The following is a 15,934-nucleotide window of genomic DNA, read 5'->3' as shown; positions in this document are numbered from 1 at the left end:
GGATAAGTGAGACTCTACTGTACCTGGAAACTGCTCTGAGTCTCCTCAGGGAGATAGAGCGGGATATAAATAAAGTATATTATTGTATTTTATTATTAAATTCAAAAAACCCAGAGGGTTTTTGCCTTTGAACTGGAGTCAGGCCATCCAGTTCAAAGCAGATGAATATGGGGGAAATGCTTTGATAATCTGGATCGGGGTCCCCAAACTTTTTAAACAGGGGGCCAGTTCACAATCCTTCGGACCTTTGGAGGGCCAGACTATAGTTGGCCACTGAGCAATAATAAATAAATAATAATAACAACAATAACAATAAAAAGAGGGTTGGAAGAGACCCTTTGGGCCATTGAGTCCAATCCCCTTCTGCCTTTGTGCATCAAAAGCACAAGCAAAGCACCCCTGACAGAGGACCACCCAGTGTCAATGTGAAGAAGAAGAAGAAGAAGAAGAAGAAGAAAAAAGAGGGTTGGATGAGACCCCTTGGGCCATTTAGTCCAACCCCCTTCTGCCTCTGTGCACCAAAAGCACAAGCAAAGCATCCCTGATAGATGGCCACCCAGACTCAATAATAATAATATTAATAATAATAATAATAATAATAATAATTGCTGTAAGAAAATCGCACAGACAGACTACAAACAGAGGCACAACTATGTGGCCCAAATGATTCATTGGAACTTATGCCTCAAGTACCACCTCCCAGCAGCAAAGAACTGGTGGGATCACAAACCTGCAAAAGTATTGGAAAATGAGCACGCAAAGATACTGTGGGACCTCTGAATCCAGACTGACAAAGTTCTGGAACACAACACACCAACATCACAATTGTGGAAAAGAAAAAGGTTTGGATGGATCATTGATGTCGCCATCCCAGGTGACAGTCGCACCTCAAGATTGAACTTCAAAGACTCTGGCAGAAACCAGTGCAGGTGGTCCCGGTGGTGATTGGCACACTGGGTGCCGTGCCAAAAGTTCTCAGCCGGCATTTGGAAACAATAGACATTGACAAAATTACGATCTGCCAACTGCAAAAGGCCACCTTGCTGGGATCTGGGCGCATCATCCGGAAATACATCACACAGTCCTAGACACTTGGGAAGTGTTCGACTTGTGATTTTGTGATATGAAATCCAGCATATCTATCTTGTTTGCTGTGTCATAAAATAAAAATAATAATAAGGGTTGTAAGAGAAGAAGAGACCCCTTGGGTTATTTAGCCCAACCCCCTTCTGCCCTTGTGCTTTGGGGGCCGGATAAATGGCTTCGATGGGCCGCATCCGGCCCCCGGGCCTTAGTTTGGGGACCCCTGATGTGGATTATAGGGCAGTGTGGAAGGGCCTTTGCAGAAGATGCTATCCAAGGGGTAGCCCTGACTTTCCTGCCCTTGGAAATCCAACAGTTCAAAAGGAAGGGAAGGCACTTTGGGAGAGAGCCTGCTCCTCCGGTGCCATGCGCAGGGATGGCGGGAGAGGAGCAGGAGCAGGAGCAAGAGCAGGAGGAGCCTCGGCGGTGGCCCAGCGCAAGCCTCTCCCGGGCTCCCCCCCAACCCATCCATCCCTCCATCCATCCACCCTCCCCTCCCCTCCGGGCCGAAGGGGGCCGTCCCAAGCCGGCTTCCCCTTCCTTTCGGCGCTGAGTGACAGGGAGCGCAGCCAGTGCCTGCCCTGCGGAGGGGGGACTAACCCCAGCCTCTCCGGCGCGCAGCCCGGGAGCCAGCAACCTGGGCGAGAGCGAGGCCACAGGCCACCTCCAGGGCAGGGCAGGGCACGGCAAGGCAAGGCAAGGCACGGCAGGGCGGGATGGGCGCCGCGGGGAGCCAGCCGGGCCCGCCGCCTCCCGGGTCTTCCCTTCCTCCTCCTCCTCCGCCTGCTTCTCCTCCTCCTCCTCCGGCGCCGGAGCCCTAAAAGAGCAGCCCAAGGCAGGTAGGGCGGGCGGGAGGCGCCGGGCCCGGGCTGGCTCCTGCAGGCGGGGCGGGAACAATGGAGGCGGAGGGGAAAGAGTTGCCACTGGGGCTCCAGGGAGGGAGGGAGGGAATCCTTTGCCCCGGGAAGAGCCTGCAGGGAAGAGGAGAGACCCCGCTCCCAACAACAAGAAGGAGACAAGAGTTGGGAGAGGGTCTTGCAACACCGATCCTTGGACACACACACACACACACACAGAGATGTGGGTCTCTTTGCTGCTTCCAAGAGCATCCTTTTGGTCCCCATCCTCCTCTTTGGAATCAGGTTTTTGTTTATCCTTTTTGGGGAAGAGAGCAATCTTTGTATGTATGTACCCTGTTTCCCCGAAAATAAGACAGTGTCTTATATTAATTTTTGCTCCCAAAGATGTGCTAGGTCTTATTTTCAGGGGATGTCTTATTTTTCCATGAAGAAGAATTCACATGTATTGTTGAACCAAAAAAATGAACATTAATTATATACTGTACAGTAGTTGTCTTCACAAACCAGCATAACCAGACAAACTGAATCCTATCAAGAATTTCTTGTTACTACCATTATTTCCATGTTCAACAATCAATGGTACGTATATTTACTGATCCTCTGGTGTTCTGTTCGGCGGGCATGCTTCCAAACAAAAACTTTGCAAGGTCTTACTTTCAGGGGAGGCCTTATATTTAGCAATTCAGCAAAACCTCTACTAGGTCTTACTTTCAGAGGATGTCTTATTTTCGGAGAAACAGGGTATATACAGTATATATACACACACACACACAGGCACATATATATGAAGAGCCCCAAATATATATTGCTCTTTTCCCCAAAAGTATGTATATTGCTCTCTTCCCCAATATGTATATATTGCCCTCTTTCCCAAAATATATATATTGATCCCTTCCACAAATATATATATTGTTCTCTTCCCACTATATATATATATCTATATATATTGCTCTCTTCCCACAATATATATATATTGCTCTTTTCTCCAAAAATATATGTGTATTGCTCTTTTCCCCTATATATGTATATATATATATATAGAGAGAGAGAGAGAGAGCTCTCTTCCCCAAATATATATATTACTCTCTCCCTCAATATACTGTGTGTATATATATATATAGAGAGAGAGAGTGCTCTCTTCTCCAATATATATACAGTAGAGTCTCACTTACCCAAGCTAAATGGGCCGGCAGAAGCTTGGATAAGCGAATATCTTGGATAATAAGGAGGGATTAAGGAAAAGCCTATTAAACATCAAATTAGGTTATGGTTTTACAAATTAAGCACCAAAACATCATGTTTTACAACAAATTTGACAGAAAAAGCAGTTCAATAAGCAGTAATGTAATGTTGTAATTACTGCATTTACAAATTTAGCACCAAAATATCACAATATATTGAAAACATTGACTACAAAAATGGCTTGGATAATCTAGAAACTTGGATAAGCGAGGCATGGCCTTCTTCCCCCAAATATATACATTGCTCTCTTTCCCAATATATATATTGATCTCTTTCACAAATATTGCTCTCTTCTCAAAAAATATATATGTATATTGCTCTCTTCCTCCAATATATATACACACTGCTCTATTCCCCAAAAAGGATAAACAAAAAACAATTCCAAAGAGGAGGATGGGATCCAAAGGATGCTCTTGGAAGCAGCAAAGAGACCCACTGCTCCAAGAAGCTTAGCATCTCTGCACTGACCAGATAATGCAGTTTCAAACCGCATTGCATGGTGATGTTGATGAGGCCCTAAAGTTGGAAGAGGGTCTGGAACTCTGGTGTTTTTTTATAGCCCCCTCCTCCTGCTTCCACAGATTGCAACATCTAAGGCTTGGAAATATATTTATCATAATAATAATCCACAAAGATTTTGCCACTTGATCTCAGAGGCATGGTTTTCCCCGCCATTGTACTTGCTGGCACTGGAGCATCCGCAGATGTGGGTATCCACAGGGGTCCAGGAACCAAATCCCTGTATTGAGAGAGAGAGAAAGGGATTTTGGAGTCTTACGGAGGCAGCAGAGTTCCAGCCTTTGGGATGAGTTTAACTGCGTTGCCTAGAGAAGGAGAGTTACTTGGGATCCAGGACTCTTTGGGGGGAGGAGATCAGTAAGAATTTGATCCTCTGTGATTTGGAGGCATGAGTCTTCCAAAAAAAGGGGGGGGGATTTGGAGTTTGCTACCTTGTTTATTTATTTTGAGTGAGAGAGAAGAGAGAGAAGTGGTCAGCTAGATAGGGATCAGGAGTCCTGGGTTCTCTAGGAAGGCAGATCTTTTGAGATTAGCAGGGTTTTCTAGAAAAGGGAAACAAAGTCTTGTTTAGTTGGGTTTATGTGAGTTTTCCGAGCTATATGGCCATGTTCCAGAAGCATTCTCTGCTAATGTTTCACCCACATCTATGGCAGGCATCTAAAGAGGACCCCTCAACTTCTGAGGCTGCCTGCCATAGATGTGGGTGAAACATCAACAGAGAATGCTTCTGGATCATGGCCATACAGCCTGAAAAACACACAGCAACCTAGTGATTCCGGCCATGAAAGCCTTCAACAACACTCTTGGTTAGTTATTGGGAGGTCAGGACTCATTGGAAGGAGAGGTAAGTGGGGATCCGTGATGGGAAAGAAGGACATTTGGGTTCACAGAAGAAGGGGGGATTCATCACTGGAAAAGCCCTGGATTAGGCTTTTTGTCTTCTGGGACAAATAGGTTCCAGCTAGCCAGAAGGGTTCTCCAGACGGCAACAGCAAAATGGGGGATACAGTGGAGAAAGTGGGGCGACTGTACTTACAAAGGAGACCCAAGAGCAGGCATGGGCAAACTTGGGTCCTCCGGGTGTTTTGGACTTCAACTCCCACAATTCCTAACAGCCTCAAACTCCTTCTTTTTCCTCCTCAGCCAAAATACCTGGAAGGCCAAAGTTTGCTCATGCCTGTTCAAAAATGTATCAGGGGATCACTTTTTCTTTTGCCAGCCTTCTTTTTTTCCTGTGATTTCCATTTTGGTAGTCAAACTTACAGATCTAGTACTTTTTGGAACAGGTTTTTTTTCAACAGGGTTTCCCATTTGCTCTTCTTGCATGTTCAGGAAGGGATTCTGGGAGTGGCTACTGTTTATGCAGGTATACATGGCTACAGTAGGATGAGCTAGAGTGAAATCCCATTTTTTTCTCAGCTCAAGCTTCATTGCATTGTTTACTTACATCAAAAGCCATCAGCCTTCATAATACAGATGCTAGAAAAACACTCTCCAGCTAGCCTGTGGTTCCCAACGTGTGGACCACCAGTGGTCCGCAAGATCTAAAATATGGTCCGTGGCCTCACCGTTACTACTATGGATAATAACACAGTCCGACCAAAAAATAAATAAATTCTTGGTCTCTTTGTTTTTAGTCCTGTTCCTGGGGTTATTTGGGGTGTTAATTCAGGAAACTGCATTGGATAGACCACATCAGCTCTAGATTATTGAATATGGTTTTCTGTAAGCGAGAAGATGGTGACTACTGGGTGGCATATGTTCCGTATCAGAAACTAGAACTAATTTGGTCTATCCAGTGCAGTTTTCTGAATCAGCACCCCAAATAACCAAACCGAATCTAAAGTTGACCAAAAACTGATTTGTAACCCTTTTGGTACTAATGTTGGAGAGTGGTCCCTGGTCAAAAAAAGGTTGGGAACCAGTGAAAAGGATGAAAAGGAAAAGGCAAGGACTAGATTGTCATAAAAAGACTTAGAAAAAGTAATGTCACTGCCTAAGGCTCTGTTAACTACAGCTCCTTTCTCACTGTCCTTCTACCCCAGGATCTGATCCCAGATTATCTGCTTGTCTCAGATTATATGGCAGTGGAGACTCATATAATCCAGTTCAAAGCAGAGAACCTGGGATCAGATCCTGGGATAGAAGGACAGCATAGAAGGGGCCTGAGGTATTTTATTTATTTATTTATTTATTTATTTACAACATTTATACCCTTTCCTTCTCACCCGAGGGGACTCAGGGCGGCTTACAAAAATTGGCAAAATTTAATGCCCAAAATTCAATCATAAAAACAAAACAATATAAACAGATCTATTAATAACATTGTTAAAACACATTATAAAAACCTTAAAAACGTATATATAATTAATTCCATTCATCCGAGATCCTCATGCTTCATCCTTAAATCAGGCCATGTCAACTTTGTCATTTACTCATCAAAGGCTTGGGCACATAACCATGTTTTCACGGCCCTTCTGAATCCCAGCAGGGTAGGGACCTGTCAGATATCTCCAGGGAGGGCGTTCCACAGCCGGGGAGCCACCACTGAGAAGGCCATACTGCAACCCCTATTGACATTAGATTGGTGATATGCTATAAACAAATGTGCCAAAGCAGCGGATTTGGGGGGGGGGAAATCAGTTTGAAAGAGTTATTTGGACAGCTCTCAGGGTCTGGCTCTTCCACACAGCCATATAACCCAGAATATCAAGGGAGAAAATCCCACAGTATCTGCTTTGAACTGAATTATCTGAGTCCACACTGCCATATATTTCAGTTCAAAGCAGAAAATGTGGGAATTTATTCAGCTGTGTGGAAGGGGCCTCAGAGGCTACCAGTCAGCATGGCTAGTTATCTCGCTGGATGAAAATCCTAGCCATTGTAGTCCAGAAAGTAACTTTTCTAGACTCTTTGTTGTAGATGTCCAGGTAAACATCTTATGTTTTCATTGCCTGTCCATGCAAATAGCACCCAAGGCTTCTGAGGGACAGTAATATCAACCAGGAAAAGTTCCAAGTTATGGAGCATTGAGGGATGAGCTCATCTTTTCTCCAGAATGTGACCTGAATTGGTAGCTCTTACAAAGCCTTTTCCCCAGAATGACGCACCTACCATCCAGCTTTTTGAGAAGAAAAATAAGTTTTAGGCAACCTGTCCCCTTCCATGTAGTGTTGGGCCTGGAATTGTTGCTCAAAGACTAGGGGACACATTTTGTTCAACCTTGGTTCAAGTGCTCCTCTTGCTTGCATGGGATTCTGGAATCCGCTATTCAGATTCCAGATTCTTGAGGCAGTAAAAGCTGGTTTGTATATGAAAAATCACCACTGTTGGCTACTGATTAACTTAAAGGGCCTAGATGTTCATTTGTTTACGAGACCTCCGATTATACTAAGAATCTCTAGGTCCTACAGCATGACTCTTATAATTAGCTCTTGCCAGAGGTTGATCATAGAATCACACTCAGAGAAGAAAAAGAGTGGGGTTTGGAATGCAATGGTGTGGCTGGAATCCTACACGGCAAGTAATTCTCCACGTATTGTAATCGTGATTTCATTTTATACAGAAACTCTCTATACCAGTGGTTCTCAATCTGTGGGTCCCCAGGTGCTTTGGCCTTCAACTCCCAGAAATCCCAGCCAATTTACCAGCTGTTACAATTTCTAGGAGGTGAAGACTAAAACATCTGGAGACCCACAGGTTGAGAACCACAGCTCTATACAAAGGCAGTATATTACTGAATATCATACGCTGCTGTGTGTTACCAGGAGAGAGTTTCTGTCTCTTTGTGATTTTTCTTGGAATCTTCTGAAAGCAACTGGTTGACCATATTGATCTGATCTATCAGGACTTATATTTCCTACAGTTCCGAACATATATTTAAATTTGGCTCCACTGTTTCCAAACTCAATGTCCTCTAGGTATGTTGTACCTCAACTCTCACCATCTCAACTAGGATGATCCTGGAGTTAAAGGTTCTGTATTTTTGGAGGTGACTGAGTTGGTATACACTGTTTTGTATCTATGCTAGTTAAAATTTGAGAAAAGGCATCATGCAATATCTCTAAGCCTTAATTTTAACATCCAAACTAGCAAAGATCTGTCACAAGACCCATATAACAGATAGCTATGAACCACGGGGAATTTTGGAAAGAGCATACATCTCAGGTATTGTTTTTTCTTCCTTTCTGTGTCAGCAATCCTTTTGTTGACAGTAGGATTGGCAGGTGATCCAACCTTTCCTCTTGGGCCGTCTCACCCCCTGTCTGGCTGACTGAGACTGGGCGAGCATCTTTCAATCAGCCTGAGTCTCCACGGGCCATTCCGCTTATTCTTGACAAGACAGTTGTGGAGCCTGAATTTCCTTCCCTGAGAGGGGGAAGAATGGCTGCCACTCAAGAAGTGCCTCCGCCAGCATTGGGCCTCCATTTTTTGTACCCTCTAGAAGAAACAATGCCGCCCAGGGTGAAAATGGAGGACCCTGGACCGCCGTGCCCTGAAGCCGGGTGGGAGTGGGACGCTCCAGGGAAACCCCCACTCGTCGTCCAGGCCGGCACCATCAGCGACCTGCTGCGCTGGGCCACCCCTCCTCAGGTGAGGAGTGACCCAATACCACAATTGTGGGAAGTTCAGTGTCAGGAGATGGTACAATCCCTGCGGACACCTGCCGATGTTGTGCCACCACCTGTGCCCGTCCCTCCCCCGGCTCCTGGCTGGGGGAATCTCCAGCTACCTGAGCTGGCACCTGTTGATGACATTGAGGCCTATTTGTCATCCTTTGAGCGAGCGGCAGAAACCTGTCAGTGGCCGAGGGGTGAGTGGATGAGCCGTCTCATGCCTGCACTCAGTGGAAAAGCCCATCAACCTCATAATGGCCTGGATGCCCGGAGTAGTAGGAGTGAGCATAGAAAGTCCAAATCCTCTGGCCTGCGAGGGGAGACTGGTGCCAGCGTGGAGATGCAGCGCCAGCGTTTCCGTCAGTTCCGTTACCAGGACTCGGAAGGGCCCCGGGAGGCCTGCTGGAGACTGCGGGAGCTTTGCCGACGCTGGCTGAAGCCCGAGAGTCGCACCAAGGAGCAGATCTTGGAGCTGCTGATCCTCGAACAGTTCTTGACCATCTTGCCCCAGGAGATCCAGAGCTGGGTGTGGGAACGAGGGCCAGAAACGTGTGCCCAGGCAGTGGCCTTGGTGGAAGGCTACCAGATGGGTCGGCGAGAAGCGGGGATGTGGGAGCAACAGGTGAGGGCGTCTTTCACCATACGGGGTCCTAACCAAGGTTAATTTCATTTCAATCAAATTGATTAAAATCATGGTATAATTACTTCTCAGAAGGACTTGATATTAATGATCCAGATTGCAGTTTAAATAACTAGTGTTGAAGAGTCAATTGAATCATGATTTTAGCACATTAATATCAACTTAATACATATTCAGAGGTGTTGGTTTTATTAGAAGGTAGATAGAAATTAAGGAATTATTCTAAATTATTTTTGGATTGACTTTCAGTTCATTAAAAATGGGGTGTTTTGGATTTACATCCAAACTCCTCTTCCTTGGTCAGATCTCTTCTGTCTCGCCAAATTTTCTCTTCATTGACTTTGTCCTTGGATTTAGAGAAAGCTCATCAGGCTTAATTTTCACCAACTACAGAATAATATGCTTGATGGAAACATCCACTCTCTACTTCTCCATGCTTTTCAGAATGAGATCTGCTTGTCTTTCCTTGCCAGGTTACAGTACGGGTCAAAGTCGAACAGGTCAGCCCTCAAGAGATGGTTTTGCCCAGTGTGCCATGGGAGCCTTCTGTCCCACTGATGCCCCATCCCGAATGCGTATCCTCAGGAGAAGTGACACTACACCAGCCTGTCCCAGGCCCGCTTCTCAAGATGCCCTGCATTCCTAAACAGGAGCCCCAAGGCCTTCATGAAGCAGGTGAGATACTGGAGAGGAAACTCTTTAATTGAGTAGGGCTGCAGGGCATTCATTGGTTTGGGGATGTTTGTCTTCCTCGGGGAAATCAATGATAAGTTCCTCAGGCAAACACTATTGATGCACAGCATAGTCTTCTTTGAGCCTGGGCCAAGAAATTTAGTCTTTTTGCTGATTCTTGAAGGAGTGTAGAGGGAAATGAATCCACTGTGTTGTTCTGGGAAGTGTGCAGATATTTGGGTGAGCAGACTTTATTTTAAATGCAGGTAAATAGTTGCCAGATTGTGGCTTGGTTACGCACCATGTGCTTTGCACTACTAGTCATGGATGCTTTAAAAACTGCTGCCTGATAATATAATATCATTCCTGGAGGATAGTTGTGAGGAGGAGCTAGATAATTCCATTGGCTTTTTAGAACACCTCTTCCGCACTGCACAACCATACCTATTTACAAGTAAAGTAAAATAACCCTTTCAAAAGTTACTCCACTTTTCTGTTTATCCAAATGCCAGACTTCTTTCCCTGACAGTCAGTTGGGGACTAAGATCTGGTGAAGATGTGATAGACCTATAATACAAACTGTGTTACTTATATAAAGTATTTTAACTCCATTGTTTAACCAAAGAGGCTTACTAAAAGTATGGCTTCATTAAAGTGCCTTTATGCATACTGTCAAAAGGATGACTTTGGAAGAGCAAAACAAGCAGATTCAAGCATCAGTTCTTACAATTACATGTAGCCCTAGCAGTAATTGACAGCTGACACAGTCCAGCGTTAGCTTAATCATCACTTGAGATCTTAGGGGCTTATTTTGGTTGTCACAAATATAATAATAATAATAATAATAATAATAATAATAAGAAGAAGAAGAAGAAGAAGAAGAATCTTGTGATTTAAACTGGGATCAGGCTCTTGTGGATTTTTTTTGTCATAGTCATTCATCCAACAAATACAGAAGAAAGAAGGCTATATGACCTCCATATATGCTAGGGATAATTTCTCTAAATTTACCTTGGAAACAGGAAACCGTGGATAACAAAGAACCCTATTAAGAATGTTCTTGGCTTGCTAGGCAACTCCATGGTAATTTCTGGCCAAAGCATAATATATAATTGGCTGAAGGACCTAGAAAATTTACAGAGAAGACATATTTTGTCAGATGCAACCCCATACTATATACCAATCATGGGCAACCTTTTGCACTTGGTGTGTCAAAATTCACCAAAAAACCTAGCATGACTTGGGTAGTGTGTCATTTCAAGAAAAAACCCATAATTTCACAATATATATAGTTTAAATAACAAAAATATATAATTGTAATATATAACTGTATTTAATAAATCAAAAACTATTTACTACCATTATTTCCATGTAGAACAACCTATGGTACCTATTGCAGTTTCCACACTGATTTCTCTTTATTGTAGTTTCAGTGTAGTCATGAATAATGAATAATATAATAATAATATAATAGTAATAATATAATAATATACTACAATAATAGAATGGTATATATATGTGTGTGTGTGTGTGTGTAATGTGCATAATTTCCCATGGAGTAAACAACAAAACTGGACCAAATCACACTAAATTTGGCCACAAAAGACATTAGTCATCCAATCAATGTGCATGCGGCAGCGTGTCAGCAAAAATGGCTAGGCGTGTCAGTGCTGACACGCGTGTCATAGGTTGGCCATCACTGCTATATACTAAAACAACATGATCATTCCATGTCTGTTATCAGTAGTTCAAACCACATTCTAGGAGTAGATAAGAAGTAATAAGTTGAGGATTTTGTAGTGCCTTATATGTCCAGGTGCCTAGGAAATTGGCAGTGGGAGATTTCATCCTTGGTCCTTTTGTGTCTGCTATTTGTATAGTTGAAGATGAGTTATTTTCACCAAGTATGGATGCAGTAATGCAGTATTTCTCAAACTGTGCTCCTCTAGGTGTTTTGGACTTCAGCTCCAAAAATCCCAGCCATATTACCAGCTGTTAGGAATTGTGGGATCTGAAGTCCAAAACATCTGGAAGAGCACAATTTGAGAAACTCTGCACTAATCCCACTACCCTATTGACTTCTCTCATTCTCCACTCAGTATAGCCTGTGCACCTTTATCCAAGACTATTGTTAGAAGTATATTACCTTCCACCACCTTCAGATAGAAGCTCAGCCTATGGGTTTACCTCTATGTTGTCCTTAGGCACTCTTTGTTTTCAATCCTCTGCAGGTCCCCTGATGGTCAATGGGAGCCGAGAGGAAAACCCTCTGCAGAGTGGTTCTATGCCTGTCGGAATCCTGCCTGGGAATTCCCAGGAAAACCTGTTAGCAGAGAATCGTGGCGAGCATGCAGGTCAGCAATGTCAGAGCCAGGTGGTGAGACAGAAATGTGGCGAGACAGGAGAGAGCCCAGCTGCACACTCCAACCCCATTGGTAGCCTTCACCCACCAGGGAAGGCCCTTCACCGGTGTTCGGAATGTGGGAAGACGTTTAGCCGTAACTCCCACCTGCTCACCCACCAGAGGATCCACACTGGGGAAAAACCCCATCAGTGTCCCCAGTGTGGCAAGCGTTTCAGTCACACCTCCCAGCTGACGCGGCACCAGAGGACCCACGCCTCGGAAAGACCTTTCCGGTGTTCCCAGTGCAGCCGGAGTTTTTACCAGAGCTCTGAGCTGACCAGGCATCGGTTGTCCCACGCAAGGGATCGCCCCTATGGGTGCAGCCAGTGTGGGAAGAAATTCCGATGGAGCTCCGATCTCATCCGACACCAGATCACTCACACGGGAGAAAGACCCTATAAGTGTCCCGAGTGTGGGAAGAAATTTGGGCAGAACTCACACCTGGTCCGACACCGGAGAACCCACACAACTTAGTTGAGACTTTCTCTGATGTTTCCTAGCCCCAAGTATTCAATCGGGGCCAAAGCGTGGATCCACACTGATGAACGAGGTTGGTGCCATAATAGATTGGATGGCTCATGTCCTTTCAGCTGAAGATCAGCAGACAAATGATCTGCTGGGCATGGCTTAGATAGAATAAATCCCATTTTACGTGTGAAGCAAGTTGGACAACGTGGCAGATTCCAGGTTCCATTTTAGGTTCTGTCTGGAAATCCACCGCAGAGGTAGAACTGCATACTCAAAGAAGAAGCCAAGACCCACTTGAGTTGACTTTCTTGAACAACACTGAACCGATAACATTGTGATAGCACCAGTTGGATGTCTCTCTTTCTCTCTCTCTTTGTCTCTTTCTCTCTCCCCTTCTTCCTCTTTTTTAATAGAAAAGGAGATAGATCTTCTAGTCCTCTAGACAGGTTTATTGTTGCATAACATAACCTGTATTCCCTGTCCCCAAACAGTATCTTTTTAGTGAAACAAAAGCAATGTATTTTTAGAAACAATGACCAGTCTGTATTGACGGAGAAAGGAGTGTGTGACTCTACAGAACGATGGAGAATCCCTCTTGGGAAAGCTGCTTTAATGCTCTTTTGGAAAAAAAATATTTTGGAAATCACAGCTTTGATAAATAACCGAGTGGACAACCAAGGGCTGCATTGCTATAGAGATATGCAAATTGGTGTGCGGAAGGGGAAGAGGGTGGTGGAAACATGGATCAAGAAGTTTGATTGAACTTCATAGTTCAATAGAAGCTTTGCCAACACATCTGTGCTAGAAATTGACACCTAGCATCCAAAAGGATTATTGACTGAGCCCCAGGGCCTTTCCAACTGTTGCCTGGCTGCCTACTCCCTGCCCTTTGCACACTGTAACTCCTTTCACCCATATGGATCAAGACACTAGTAAAGAGTTTTTTAAAAATTTCACACTACAGATGACTTCTCTCAAGTTGTTTCCTTGTACATCTCAACCATTTGATTGCTTGTGCAAGCCAAAGACATGGACAAATGTCTTGTCTTGTCCTCTTGCAGGACAAAACTTGGGGGAAGGGACTTTATTGGACTACAACTCCCACTTGAGTGGTTGTGATTTTGGGAATTGTAGCCCAAAAATAACTTCCTCAAGCTTTAGTCATTGTACTTGGGTGGTGGGTAGAGGGATCAAAGAAACCTTTGCCATTGGGAATAAATCTACCGTCTGACTTATTCCAACCTTTCTTCGGCCATTTCTCAGCATTATCCTGTTGAAAATTCATAGTCAAACTGAGATCTGGACCAGTAAATTAGAAGGAAAAAAGCAAAGAAATCTCAAACTAGGTTTTTTTCTCAAAATCTTTCACTTGACACATTGGGAGCACCATAAAACTCACTGTGGATGCATCCACACTGTTGATAGAATGCAGTTTGATACTACAGTAGAGTCTCACTTATCCAACATAAACGGGCTGGCAGAACATTGGTTAAGCGAAAATGTTGGATAATAAGGAAGGATTAAGGAAAAGCCTATTAAATGTCAAATTATTTTGATTTGACAAATTAAGGACCAAAACATGTTTTACAATAAGTATGCCACTTCTTTGGGTGTGTGGCTGCACTTGTGTTCTTGTTGGGCGTGTTGACCTGCTGTGCTTTGCTGCCTAGAGAAACAGCTGTGGATCCGGGTGGGAGGCAGACTGCGTTGGATAATACAGAACGTTGGATAAGCGAAGGTTGGATATGTGAGACTACTGTACTTTACCTGGACTTGATTCTATGGAATCATAGAGGTTGTAGTTTGGTGACGAACCAGACCTCTTTGGCAGAGAAGGCTAAAGACTTTGAGAAACTACAAATTTCATGGTTGCGTAGTAATGAGCCATGACAGTGGAGTCAAACTGTATTATATTGACAGTGTAGATGCATCCTGTATGAGTAGAGCCATAACAACCATTGAGACAACTAGTCCACCCAAGCCAAAAATATGCCTCCTAAATGGCCAGCAAATTTGGAGAAGTCTTGGCCCTCCAGCTGGATTTTGACTTCTAGCTGATATGGGTTATAGTTAAGGACTACAGATTGCAGTCCATCTGCAGAAGTAAAGGTTTCCTATCTCTGGCTGGGGATTTGTGTGATGACACACACAGATCAAGTTGCCTATTTCGCAGCTTGCTTCCCCTCCTCCCCTAATAAACAACACAATTCATGGATAGCTGTGGCCTTCACAACTTCTGGATAATACATGTTGAGTATGCCTTATCCAAAATGCTTGGCTAGACCAGAAGTGTTCTATATGTCAGGATTTTGGGGAAGAGATTTCACAATACCTGTGTATACATCTTGGACGTGGGACCCAAGTCAAAACACAAACTTCATTTATGTGTCATATCTATCATGCACACATCTCCTGAAGGCAAACTTATAAATGTTTTTTTTAATAATGTGTGTGAATCAACATATGTGCACATTGGACCATTACAAAGCAAAGGTGTCACTTTTTCAGCCACCCGTGTAGATAATTTTGGGATTTGTCGTTTTGGAATGGGCAAACTTGGGTCCTCCGGGCGTTTTGGACTGCAACTCCCACCATTCCTAACAGCCTCGGGCCCTTTCCTTTTCCCCCTCAGCCGCTTAAGCGGCTGAGGGGGAAAAGGAAGGGGCCCGAGGCTGTTAGGAATGGTGGGAGTTGCAGTCCAAAACACCCGGAGGACCCAAGTTTGCCCATGCCTGGTATAGATGCATCTTTGGGAACGTTAGGCAAGGCTGGGGCTAATTACATTTGTTACATCTATACTAAACATCGACCTTATCCAGGTATATCTATTCTGGGAGCAGTGACACAGAAATTAAATAAGTAATTAACATTCAGTTTTGCTGAGTTCAACAACCCAATGAAGCAAATGACACCGGTTTTCTTTAGTATCGAGCCTTTTAACCTATGAAGGGACCTGGAGCAAGTGTTATGGCTCAGTGCTGTAGAATCATGGGATGTGTAGGGTGCGTCTACACTGGAGAATCAATGCAGTTTGATACCATTTTAATTGTCATGGCTCAATGTTATGGAATCCCAGGATTTGTAGTTTTTTAGGCAATAATAATAATAATAACTTTATTTTTATATCCCGCCTCCATCACCCCAACGGGGACTCGGAGCGGCTAACATGGGGTAAACCCCAAATATCCACAATACACAAAATAACATAAAATGCATTTACAATAAAATAAACATACACACCAGGGGCGCCTGGTGGCACAGTGTGTTAAAGCACTGAGCTGCTGAACTTGTGGACCAAAAAGTCCCAGGTTCAAATCCCAGGAGCAGAATGAGTGCCCGCTGTTTGCCCCAGCTCCTGCCAACCTAGCTGTTTGAAAACATGCAAATAATAATAATAATAATAATAATAATAATAACTTTATTTTTATAC

General features: G+C 44.0%; 1 protein-coding gene across 2 annotated transcripts; it reads left to right on the top strand.

Annotated features, from left to right (window-relative positions):
* Nucleotides 1-1,656: 1,656 nt before the first annotated feature.
* Nucleotides 1,657-13,465, top strand: LOC103280014 (zinc finger protein 500). 2 transcript variants are annotated; one of them, XM_062984368.1, is made up of 4 exons: nucleotides 1,657-1,922; nucleotides 7,901-8,942; nucleotides 9,434-9,635; nucleotides 11,864-13,465. In XM_062984368.1, exons 2-4 carry the CDS (start codon nucleotides 8,088-8,090, stop codon nucleotides 12,508-12,510), a joined length of 1,704 nt encoding a protein of 567 aa, XP_062840438.1. In that variant the 5' UTR covers nucleotides 1,657-1,922; nucleotides 7,901-8,087; the 3' UTR covers nucleotides 12,511-13,465. The 2 variants fall into 2 exon arrangements, with proteins under 2 accessions (XP_062840438.1, XP_008115743.1); XM_008117536.3 differs by lacking the exon at nucleotides 1,657-1,922 and having other exon boundaries at nucleotides 3,032-8,942.
* The last annotated feature ends 2,469 nt before the right edge of the window (nucleotides 13,466-15,934 follow it).

The sequence above is a fragment of the Anolis carolinensis genome, chromosome 6 (genome assembly GCF_035594765.1).
Source record: "Anolis carolinensis isolate JA03-04 chromosome 6, rAnoCar3.1.pri, whole genome shotgun sequence".
Taxonomy (NCBI): domain Eukaryota; kingdom Metazoa; phylum Chordata; class Lepidosauria; order Squamata; family Dactyloidae; genus Anolis; species Anolis carolinensis.
This window is presented reverse-complemented; position numbering and strand designations above follow the sequence as displayed.

Bases quoted from the DNA above. Each gene is read 5' to 3' on its own strand.
- LOC103280014 (XM_062984368.1), top strand. From the start codon at position 8,088: ATGGCTGCCACTCAAGAAGTGCCTCCGCCAGCATTGGGCCTCCATTTT. The intron at 8,943-9,433 runs GTGAGGGCGTCT...TTTCCTTGCCAG, and splicing joins CGGGGATGTGGGAGCAACAG to GTTACAGTACGGGTCAAAGT. The intron at 9,636-11,863 runs GTGAGATACTGG...AATCCTCTGCAG, and splicing joins CCAAGGCCTTCATGAAGCAG to GTCCCCTGATGGTCAATGGG.